We start from the raw sequence: 12,169 nt of genomic DNA, 5'->3' as shown, positions 1-12,169 counted from the left end.
ACCCCCCCCAACTTCGGCCGACGGAGCCGCTGCCGCTGAACCCCGAGGTGCTGGCTTCTCAAACTCCGCCGCTCCTTGGTTCAGGGCCCTGTAAGCAGACGAGCCCCCCTCTCCCCCGTCTCCTCAAAATGGATGAATCAAACCAGCCGAAAATGCGCCAAAGCCGCCGTGCAACCAAACCCACTAGGGCTTGTGGGCTCCGCCCCAACACGCCCGGTCATTGGCGGCTTCTGCCAGATGCGCCGAGCTCATTAGTCTGTTTGAATCATCACGTCCCCTAGGCCCCGCCCCACTCTCTGATAGGCTCCGCCTCCTCCGTGGGGTCCTGTTAGTCAAGATGCTCTGAGAGCGCACGCCCGCAAAACAAAAATGGTCGCTGCTCGGCCCGCCCCCTGGTTTCCACTCCAGAGTTGCAGATTCGTCTTGGGTCGCATCTTGGAACCGCTGGAAAAAAATATTTATATAGGGGTCATTGTCATTTAATTTTAATTAATTATCTTTTATTTCTCCTGCCTTTATCACCTACAAACTCCACGAATAGCAAAACCTGTGGGATAGGCAGCTGATTCGTCATAGAACGGTTGCTTCAGAATTGGAGGGAAATTCCATAGGTTCGAAAGATTTGACCTTAAACTCACAAGCCCAGTCCCCTCGCTTTTAGCATTAGCCCTCAGCGGTCCAGCCTCTGCTGGAGCTGAGAGGCAGGATCATAAGCAGGGAATAACTTCACCCCAAATTTCTGTTCTCCATTCTGGACCCTTGAGTTCTACTTCAGGGTCATTAAAGTCCCTGTCTTGGACATTATTTGGGTGGCGGGGCGCTAATGACAAGGAGCACGAACTCTGGGGCCACAAAGTGTTTCGGTTTGAACCCCAAGTCCACACCTTAATAGTTGTATAACTTTATGTATGTGCCTCAGTTTTCGCATACGTAAAATGGGGAACAATAGTACTTAACCTTATAGGGTTATTAGGATTAAATGAGTTGATATATGAAAAGCCTTTAGGACAGTCTCTGGCACACAATAAGCGCTACAGAAGTGCTTAAAATTGTTAAATTCCATTTTTAAAAGATGATCTGATCTCTGAGTATGGGTAGATGGAGCTGGCTCAAGAGGCAGGTCAAATAAGTTAGGGTAACTCAGATCATTCCATTTAAATCCACGAACATTAGTTTGGTGCTTAAAACCCTCAGAGGCAGAGCTCAGGATCCTTATGGGAAACAGCTAATATTTACCCCACCGTTGTAAAATAGACTTCAACCCAGCCACAGGCAGCCAGGCTGTTAATAACCAACTGAAGATATATGCCATACACAAACGTTGCTGAAAGTCTCCTTTGTAAAATCTGGGCATTTCTAAGGGAAGATAAGCATTAAAGTTACCTTCTGCCTTCTTCATGCCACTCCACTCTTTCTCCCCAAATGTTTTTTTTTGGTAGTAAAAAGATGTATGAAATTCACCATTTTAACTCCATTTTTAAGTGTATAATTGTGGTATTAAGTACATTCACATTGTTGTGGAACCATCACAACCCATCTCCAGAACTTTTTCAGCAAACCCAACTGAAACTCTACCCATTAAACACTAACTCACCATTTCTTTTCTCTCTAGCCCCTGGCACCCACGATTTTACCCTCTGCCTTTATAAACTTGACTACTCTAGGTACCTCATATAAATAGAACCATATAGTATTTGTCCTTTTGTGATTGGCTTATTTCACTTAGCAAAATGTCTTCTAGGTTCATTTATGTTGTAGCATGTATCAAAATTTTCTGCCTTTTAAAGGCTGAATAATATTTCACTGTATGTATATACCATCTTTTGTTTACCCAATTAATTGCCAACGGACACTTGGGTTGCTTCCAGATTTTGACTATTGTGAATAATGCTGCAAGGAACAGAGGGTACACATATCTCTTTGAGCCCCTACTTTCAATTATTTGGGATATATACACAGAAGTAGAATTACTAGGTCATATTGTAATTCTATTTTTAATTTTTTTGAGGAATCTGCATACTATTTCTCACAGCAGCTGCACCATTTTTCATTCCTACCAGAAGTACATAAGGGTTCTGGTTTCTCCACATCCTTGCCAATATTTGTTATTTATTTTTGTATAGTAGCCGAATATATTTTGACTAAGTATATTGTCAGCCATCTTATTGTTAAAATGCCAGTGCAGAGACAGGGTAGTGCAGTGATCACGAGTGACTTTGTTGGAGGCTGTTTTATTAGGGCAGATTGCTATTATTTTAGCAAATACCATTATTTGGTATTGTGAGATGAAGCAGAAGAATTATTGTTACTCATTTCGTAGGTAATGAAAGGAACTGGCCATACTCAACATGTCCAGGCAAGCAGAAATTTCCGAACAGATCTTCCAGGCCTTGGCCTGATAGTTTAGTTCAAGGCCAATATACAGATGGCCACTGAATGAAGGCTCTTACTCTTCCCAGGTGAGGGTCATGTCCTACCTCTCTCTTCACTTCAGCTTCAGTTAACATCTTCCCTCCATTTGTTTATTCACTCAGTATTTCAACAAACACTATCTCTTAAGAAGGAATTAACTTAAGACTTAAACTTCTAGTATACTTTTTAGGGCAGGGGTCCCCAACCCTCGAGATACAGACCTGTAACAGTCTGTGGCCTGTTAAGAACTTGGTCACACAGCAGGAGGTGAGCAGGAGGTGAGTGGCAGGCTGGGTGAGCAAAGCTTCATCAGCTCCACCAGCTCCACCTCAGATCATCAGGCGTTAGATTCTCATAGAAGCACCAATCCCTGGTGCCAAATACGTTGGAGAACGCTGTCTTACGGGATAAGTTCAGAAGTATGCCTACAAGAACTGGCTCCCTGGCTGCCAAGAGAATTTGGAATGCAATCTCCAAGGTGAGTTCCCTTTAACCCATCTCCAAATGATCTGCCTTGGGCACCTGTCTCAACCACAACCAGTTTGTTGGAAACTGAAGAAAGACACTGATCATATGATAGGTTACATTTTAGAAGTACCATTGGATAACCTTGAAGGGATACACACACACACACACTGAAAATTATGAAAAAAAAAAAGCTCAGGAGACAGAAAAGTCAGTTACTCCTTTTTGCCGGAAGTGGTATTTAATGACCTTTTAAATTCAATGCTTAATTTCTCTTATATTTTGAGAAGTAGCCTTTTCCTTCTTCCCTGCACATGTTAAAGACAGTAAGAAGTAGCAGTGCTGGAGGTGAGGGGTAGGACAGATGACTCTTCCCTGTCCCTAACAAAGACCCATTTCCTTCAAGGCTATGCTATAGAAGCTGGGGGCTTTATAAGAATTTTTGAGCACTTACTTTGTGCAGGGCACTTCTAGTTCTGGGACTTCATAAAAGTCGGCCAACCAGGTCTAAAGACAGACAGACAATGTTTGTACTGATCACAGGAACACAGAAAGTCACCTCTCTTTGAAGATCCTGCCAGGAAGTTAAAAAAAAGCTTTTTCCAGGCTTTTTTTTTTCTTCCTTAACTCCCACCTCCAACCTGCTGACTCTCTCTGCCCCCCGCCTCCCCCGCCCACACACTCAGAAGAAAGGACGGGACAGGAGAGCTGTGTCTGGTTAGTGTTTCTGCAATCCCAAAGGCGAAGCAATCTGCCTAGAGAAAGGTTCATGGTTAAGGAGGATGCTCTCTTGCCCTCAGGTCACAGTCAGAAAAAGGTGGGGCCAAAGTCAATTTAAACTTTTAAATTCATTTTCTCAAATATACATTTCTTTGGCTCTATACTTCCATTTCCTCTCTACCTTTAAGAATGTTAAGAGCTAAGTTTAGGTGGATTTCTGCACTAAAACATAAAAAGATCTACAACTTGACATTTAGTTTAAATTGAAGGGAAACTCCCACAAAGACTAATACTTTTCGTTTTGCTTGAAACCAATACAATCTATAGAAAACCTGCTCTTGTAACATTGAAGGAGACACAGCCTTATCCATCTAAACCACTGACAAATATTCTGAAGTGAACATTGCTGAAAGGGGAGTCTCCAAGGTATACATAACGAAAAGAGCACTGAACTTGTAATCAAGGATATCTGCCTCTGAGCACTGTGATTTACTACCTAGGTAACCTCAGCAAATTTTAAGCTCCTGAGCCTCAGCTCCTTTATCTGTAAAATGGGAATAATTGAATCAGTCCTACTGGCATAACAAGAAAAAAGTGGGCTCACTTGTGAAAGTGCAGCACTGTGGGAGGCGGAATGGTTCACACTGTCTTCACTGACAGAAAATCCCCCCAATCCTACTGCTGGTTTATTCCTTCAACAGAACACAACCATCCTTAAGCCCTGGGAACAGAGTTCATAAAGACTGCTCCAGTGTATAGCCAGAGAAAAAATGACAGCGAGAACAGTGATAACCATCTTTCAGCACTGTGGGTGTCCAAGGTGCGGTCGTTCTTTCTCCACTATTTCCTAACCATTCCTGGGAAACTGATCCATACCCAGTAGAGGGATATGACCACCAACTATACTGCAGGTCTCTCTGCCTCTCTCTGAGTTCTGGCCCAGTATCCTGACTGCCTACCAGACATCTCCGTGAGGATGCCCATAAGCTTAATTTATCTCTATGCCAAAAAAATCATCTCTCCTACCTGCATTCTTTTCCTGACTCCCCCATTTCTGTCAGCAGTATCATCTAAATCACCCAAGCTCAAATCCTTGGTGCTAACTCTACCCTATGCCTTTTAGTTTTTAACGGGAAACCTCTTGATTCTTTCTTCACTGCATTTCTCAAATCTATTTTTCATTTGCCATTTCCACTGTCACCATTCATCCTTAAATTACTGTAACAGCTTTTCTCCGCTTCCCCCTATGCCAACTTTTTTTGTACCCTGTGGTAGATACCACAATGCTACCTTCCTAAAGCATAGGGCTCAATATGTCCATACAGTTTCCATAATAAAGTCTAACCACTTTATACTAGCATTTAAGTTATTACCACAGATGTCTCCAGCACAAATTTAATATCACTCTGCTTAACATCTCTCCATGAACTGGAGGAAATATGTGCAATATGTAGAACAAAAGGTTAATATCTTTAATATACAAACAGCTTTTACAAAATCACTAAGAAAAAGACAACAAAATAAAAACAAATATAGGACATAAATAGGTGACTAACAGAGTACAACTGACTAATATATTTAAAAATATACTCACTCATAACAAAATAAAAAATAATTAAATTTTTCACTTTTCAGATTGGTAAAGGTCGAAATAGTCTTGCTAAGGATATGGGTAAACTGGCCCCTCAGACCAATCGGTAGGACTACACATTGATAAAAACATTTTGGTGGGAAATATGGCACTGTATTTAAACTTAAAGTGTATATGCTCTTTGACATACTTCTAGGAGCTCCTAAAAAACTTTTCTCATAAAATTGTAAATAAATAAAGATGTTAGTCTGTGGCATTGAGAGGAAAAAGAAATAATCCAAACATCCATTAGTAGATAACTGGTTACATAAATTATAATACATCCATATAATCTTATGCAGCAATTAAAAAGAATGAGGTAGAACTATATGTTCTTACATAGGGAGATATCAAAGATACATTAAAAAGAAAAAATAAGTTGCAGGAAGCCTTTTGTTTTAAGGGGTAGGGCGGACAGTTGGGACTATATGTGTAGACAATAACCTGGACGAAATTTAAAGAATTCTACCTCCTTCCAAAACATGTCTATATTGTCTATGGCCATGCCACCCTGAACACGTCTGATCTTGTCTGATCTTGGAAGCTAGGCAGGGTTGGGCCTGGTTAGTACTTGGATGGGAGACCATCTAGGAATACTGGGTGCTATAGGTGTTAAAAAAAAAAATTAAAAAATATGTCTATATTATTTGAATTAAAAAATGTTTATTCTTGGCTCCACTACCAGCTAGTTGAGTGACCCTAGGTAAGTTCCTTAACCCCACTACTCCTCAGTGTTCCTATCTGTGGCAGGCACAATAATGACACTCCAAAAATGTCCATGACCTAATCTCAGGAAACTGTGAATATGGGAGGGGGGAAGTGAGGTTGCTAATAAGCTGATCTTGATATGGGGAAATTTACCTGGATTATCTGGGTGGACCCAATGTAATTGCAAGGGTCCTTAAAAGTAGAAGAGGTGGGCAGAACAGGTCAGAGAGATGAGATGTGAGAAAAGACTTGACCAGCCATTGCTGGCTTTGAAGATGGAAGAAGGGGGCCATAAGGCAAGGAATGTGGGCAACCTCTAGAAGCTAGAAAAGGTAAGAAAATGATTCTTCTCTAAAGACTCTAGAAAGGAATGCAACCCTGCCAATATCTTGAAATTAGCCCAGTCAGATCCATTTTGGACCTATGACCTCCAGAGTGATAAAATAATTTCTGTTGTTTTAAGCCATTTTAAAAAGGTAATAATGTTTATGTATTTTCCAATAAGAAAATAAAAAAGAATTAAAACTTTTCATAGTTCTCTACTACAAGATGAAGTTTAAATGCCTCAGCATGGCCTATAGAGTGCTCCTTGATCTGGCCCTATCTCCAACCTCATTTTCTCACAGTCCCCTCCTAGGCCCCTGCCGACTTCAGCTATAATGCACATCCACTGTTCTCTGAGCAAGCTCTGCTATTTACTGCATACCCTCATGCCCTTATTCAACTTTATTCTGTCTAAAATGCATTTCCTCCTGTGTCCTCCAGTTAGCAACACTTATCCAGCCCAAGTGCCCTCTCTTCCACGAGGCTTTACCTGACCTCCCTCCTTGTCTTCCATCACTGCAAGTAGACTGGCACTCCCTGATGCAAGATGCAGTTCTTTTATATGACCTGCTCCCTTCTGGGGAACCTTTTCTTCTCCAGGCCTTCAATCCATGCACCTAAAGAAGTACCTGGCACATGGTAGGTATATCACTATCGGTTAAATTAATTAAGGACCTATACAATCTGTCAACAATCTTTTTTAACCTTATTTCCCACTGCTTTACAGAATGAGCTCTTTGGTCTAGTAGCTACTTCCCAAACCTGTGTAAGAATTATAAACTCCTTCCCAACCTGAAATCCTATTCCACCTCTTTCTCAGTTTGTATCCATCCAAGTCTGACTTCCTTTTAAGAAATCTTTCTTGATCTCCTGTTATTTTGAACGTATGTGGCACAGAATTTTATATCCCCTACAACTCCTACTTTAATACTAGATACATAAAAGGTATGTAATCTAAACCAATTTAAGTGTGAATACGATTATGTGAAAAAATGTATTTGCATTAAAAAATACACTGAAAACAAATTTATTGAAATGTAAGTAAATGGCGGTTTGGATTTTTCTTCTTTTCTCCATTTTCTTTAACAAGTAGATTTAAATTTTTTCATTATAAAGTATTAGAAAACTTGTATGTCTATTGAATAAATTACTCTTTGTATCTGCCATACTGAAAAATTGTTAAATGTAAAAAACTTCAAGGATGCCACTACCAAACCACACACATGCAAAATGGGAGGCAGTGTATGGCAGTAAAGGGCCCAGTTTCTGGGGTCACACTGTTTAAAGTTAAAAATCAGTTTGCCACTCGTTAGCTGTCTAACCTTGGGCAAAGTCTTGATTTTTTTGTGCCTCAGTTTCCTCATTTACAGATATCATAGGGTCATTGTGAAAAGTAATTCATGTGAAGTACTCAGAATACTTGGCTTATAGCAACATTCAGATGTTAGCTACTAGCAGCAACAGTTGAAAATAGAATGGCTGTTAAAAATCTCCGTTCTTGCAAACAAGAGAGCTGATATTCAAAATTAAATGACTGTCACTGCATTTGGGTGATGTATCTTAAAGTAGATCTTGTCAATTAAGCATCTTTGGATATATCTGTACTGCATGCTATTCAAACTGTGCTTATTTTGGCCCCATATTTAATTACATGCAAGTCTCTATTCCATATATGAACATGGTCTCAAAATCTAACACAAACCAAGAGTTTCAAACGCAAAAGGGGTCAATTCTGTTTCTCCAAATGTCTAGGCTTGTTTTCTGAAATAGGTTTTTGAGGTCAAATGTTCTCCAGAAATCTAAAGAACAGAGTGGAGATAGGGAATTAATGGGTTGCCAGTTACACGTTGGCTTTATTATAAATTCAACCGTCTGCCTTTCAGTCAGTCAAATTTTGAGACATTTGTTCTCTCACATAAAATGGGAAGAACTGTTTGATTTCTTACTTTCAAGATAGTGTAAGAAGCACAAACTCACAGATCTGAAGGAAGAGTTTATACCAAACCAGACATTGGTATCTGGTGCTACTGGGGTGCCCTCCTCTTATCATGACAAATTATAAAATGCCTATACCTCCTTCCTCTTTCTATCTGCTTTCTCCTTGTCATTCCCATTAACACAGTTCCTGATCACATGGACTTTGTGTATGAATCAAGTTAGAGTGTAAAGAAAAGGTACCAAAACAGTACCATCATATAGTGAAATACTGTTAAGTACACGTGATGGTTAATTTTATGTGTCAATTTGACTGGGCCATCAGGTATCCAGATATTTGGTCAAACATTATCCTGGATGTTTCTGTGGGGGTGTTTTTGGATGGGATTAACACTTAAATCAGTAGACTGAGTAAAGCCAATTGCCCTCCCTAATGTTGGTGGGCCTCATCTATTCAGGTGAAGGCCTACATAGAATAAATTGTTGGCTGAGTAAATGAGAATTCTCCTACCTCATGGTCTTCAAACTGGAATATCAGCTTCTTCCAGCCTGCCAGCCTTGGGACTTGAACTGGGACATCAGCTCTGTAGATTTTGGACTTGCCATCCTCCATAATCACATAAGCCAGTTCCTTACAATAAATCCCTTTACATATGTATACATATATAAGTTCTGTTTCCCCGAGTACCCTAACACAGAGCAATATCATTATTATACTGAAACTATACAGATACCACTTGAGAGGATTCAGATTCTGCTTGAAAGCCAAAGAGAAGGTCAGGTTTTTCTAACAACAATGAAGGTTATATGTAAATATATTCTAGGTCTCTGGTATTTACAGCTGAATCAAAAATAAATGTATAATTATTTCCAAACACACATCATTTTCTAGTGGTTTCCTACCTATTCCAACTTGCAGCTTTGGGGATTGTTTGGCTTGACTAAAAAAGTCACTTACATAGCTGAGGACTCCTCCCATACACAATGAACTAAGAGGGGTGGAGGGCAAACAGGCAATGGGGTTTGTTTCCTTGGGCAATCCAGTCACTGGATTTTATAGGATACTGTGGAGATTTTTAGATCTTCTAACCATGGCCTTAAATCATGTCAAAAGCAGGCCACTGATTACAGAAAGATGAGAGGCAGGAAAGCCTTGTGTTAGATGAGACAGTATCCTGAGGCCAGAAGACAGACCACCCAAAGAAAAGAGTTAAATCTGGAGACAATAGGAAAAAAAGAAGAACCCAAACATACCTTAGCAATAGCTAAGGAAAGTGAATTAGGGGAGGCATCTTGGAGTAATGTTGGCTCATTAGTAGTAACAAAAGAACAAACCATCACTTAACTGCTGAGGGGCCTTCCTTGACTTGTGGTCTCTTTTTCTCTGCTTGTTTGGTCATTCGGCTATTAAGTCCACAGTAGAAAGCCAGGGCAGTCATAATCCCATAGCTCTGTTCTCAGCCCTTCCTTCGGTCTCTTAGAACACTCTTCAGGGAATGCTTATGTTTTCTTTTGAGCCACAGACCAGCTTAGTGGTTGAAGGGGCATCTTGTCTCGAATATGGAAACTTCTCTAGGGAAGGGCTACAACAATATCCATGTTCCAAACAATTTTACCCAAGAGGTGCTAATCAAATGACTAATTATTTTTAGAATAATTGCATTTTGAATCATGTAAATATCTCCTTGTTTTCCTTTTATGGATAGAGACATAGGGAAGAATTAGTTATATTTCAATTTCTTCTTTAGTTTTAGGCCTATAATGAATGTTCACCAGTTGGGAGAGAAAATCCAGAAGGGCTGGCAAGCCAGCCTCTAGCAATGCTTGAAAAGGTAGGTATATCCTGAGTCAGCAAATGGGAAAAGAAAGCATATTCAATTTTTTAAAATGATCACATGTCCAAGCAGTACTTGGGATGTTACATCAAGTACTGACTTGGTACTAGGCAACTGGTACTAGTGAATTAATAGATAAACATATAAACATTCACCTTCATTTTTAAAGAAGGTATTTAAAAAATAAAGTCTCCAATTTCACAATACTTTTGAACAATCAGCATAAAATACAATTCAACAAACATATCAAAGGCCAATAACTACCCTGAATACAAGACTTAATTCCCATTTATTTGTGATTTTGTGGGGGTTCAATTTTCTTCTCACATAAAGAGAATTTGTTACTCCACTATTATCTTCAGAATCACTGTAAGAAAAATCCTATGTGAAAAGGGTACTACAAAAGAACTTCGAGGTCTCAAAAAGTTGTGCAAAAGCTATAATAATTGGCATTAAAAACCAACCAACCAACCAACTACTGAAGGTTTGGCTCCCATTCTCTTTCTGGTATTTAGCCTCTGACCTCCCTCTAAGGATGGCCATTTTCAAAGTCTGGTGAGCATGAGAATCACCTGGAGAGCTAATGGAGCCCACAGAAGCCCAGGCCTGGGTCTCTGCATCTTTACTAAGTTCTCCAGCAATGGTTTCCAAACCAAGCTGATCAAAATCACCTGGGAAGCTTTGAAAAACAACCAATTCCCAGGCTTCATCCCTGGAAATTTTGACTCAGTAGGTTTGAGGTTGGGACCCAGAAATCTTAAAACATTTTTAAAATTTTTAACAAACTTCTCAGGTGGCTCTGATTAATCACACTTGGGAACCACCGACTTAGAATACTTATTTAGATCAGTGTTTCTCAAAGAATTCTAGGCCTCTGGGTTCACTACGAATATTCATAACTTTGGGTAGGTTATAAATCGCCACCCTGTGAAAATCCAACAAATTAAACTGTCTAGAAGTGATCTGATAAAACCCTACCCAATTTAGCACTTAACTAACCTAATGATTTTCTGTCTATCTACTCCCATGCTCAGGCCAAGGTCTATACATAGTATTTGTTTCCTATGGCTGTTAAGTGCTAGCCACTTAACACTCAGTTGCCCCACAGGGTTTTGTTTTATTAACCTCTCCTTCTTCTCCTATTCAGGTTCTAGAGCTGTGAGGAACAGACAACTGGGCACCACAGCCAACTGATGTCACTTGCAGCATTATGCATCAAGGCATCAACCCAGAAACCTGAAACGCCACCCCTGTCCCAATGGTAGGGATACTTAGAAAACCCCAATATGAAAATTAATTTCTTTGGGGAAAGAAACTCTCTCACCACACAAAATAGATAGTTCAAAATCTTGACTATTCTTGAGACCAAGACAAGAGAAAGCTAATTATGACTTTAGAAGCTTCAAAAATACAGTGACTTTTGGGCCACCTCCAGTAGCCCCAAACCCAAAGACATTCAGTGTCACTCCTGAATCTCAGAATCAGATGTTTAAATTCAAAGTCCAAGACAGAAAGAATATGAAAGCCAAGACCAACAAAGAATTTAAGGAATGACCTTTGATCTCATTTGCACCTCAACTGAAGTCAAGATTGAGATATCAACATATATCAGATGGAAAACTAAGCTCAAAAGCAGCTGACAATTATGATCCTTAAAGCACAGATACTGATTTCTAATCCTTCCCACAAAATCCAGACTACAAATTCAGTGATGAGATGATCATTCTTATACAGAAGACACTAACTGGGCCACACAAGCCAGCAGCAAGTGAGAACCAAGTTGCAGGAGATGCAGAAATGCATATGGGTCCCGGGTGTCTTTTCTCAGTGATGATGGCCCTCCTTACTAGATAGTTAGCAGGAGGCAATTCAATGTGCTTAATAAAATTGCTGGGTGGGCAACCAAAGGGAAGAGATGGAAAGACCTCTTAGAATGGAAAGAAACACTACTAGCAGCAGGCCCAGCTAGACGAGGGCTTGGTTTGTAGGTTGATGTAGTCCCCTTGGGTGGACAAAGACATATCTTCTCTGGAATTGTTCATCATCTTTTCAATGAGGACTCTAAAAAACAAATTAAAAAAAAAAAAAGGCTGAGAAGCTGGATGGAGGAAAGGGAGAAATAGCAGGCATTGTCTTAGCA

At 40.0% G+C, this 12,169-nt stretch overlaps 2 protein-coding genes and 1 pseudogene across 4 annotated transcripts in view; 1 reads left to right on the top strand and 2 right to left on the bottom strand.

Moving 5' to 3' along the window:
- NUCKS1 (nuclear casein kinase and cyclin dependent kinase substrate 1) overlaps window positions 1-8,807 on the bottom strand; it is a 33,996-nt gene extending 25,189 nt beyond the window's left edge. The window contains exons 1-2 of the mRNA XM_015597829.2: window positions 8,706-8,807; window positions 3,332-3,384 (exon numbers count right to left, since the gene is read on the bottom strand). Coding sequence (XP_015453315.2) covers window positions 3,332-3,384; window positions 8,706-8,807 — 155 coding nt within the window. The remainder of the gene's footprint in view (window positions 1-3,331; window positions 3,385-8,705) is intronic.
- On the top strand, window positions 5,721-5,839 carry LOC112471861 (annotated as a pseudogene).
- A 1,492-nt stretch (window positions 8,808-10,299) lies between the features above and the next one.
- The window catches only part of RAB29 (RAB29, member RAS oncogene family), a 6,197-nt gene continuing 4,327 nt past the window's right edge, over window positions 10,300-12,169 (bottom strand). For all 3 annotated transcript variants that reach the window (XM_006922846.3, XM_006922848.3, XM_015597859.2), the window contains exon 6: window positions 10,300-12,090. In XM_006922846.3, the coding sequence (XP_006922908.1) occupies window positions 11,979-12,090 (112 nt within the window). In that variant the 3' untranslated portion in view covers window positions 10,300-11,978. The remainder of the gene's footprint in view (window positions 12,091-12,169) is intronic.

This window comes from Pteropus alecto, unplaced genomic scaffold (assembly GCF_000325575.1).
Source record: "Pteropus alecto unplaced genomic scaffold, ASM32557v1 scaffold359, whole genome shotgun sequence".
In the NCBI taxonomy this organism is placed as follows: domain Eukaryota; kingdom Metazoa; phylum Chordata; class Mammalia; order Chiroptera; family Pteropodidae; genus Pteropus; species Pteropus alecto.
Note: the sequence above shows the minus strand (reverse complement) of the source record. Positions and strands in the feature narration are given on the sequence as shown.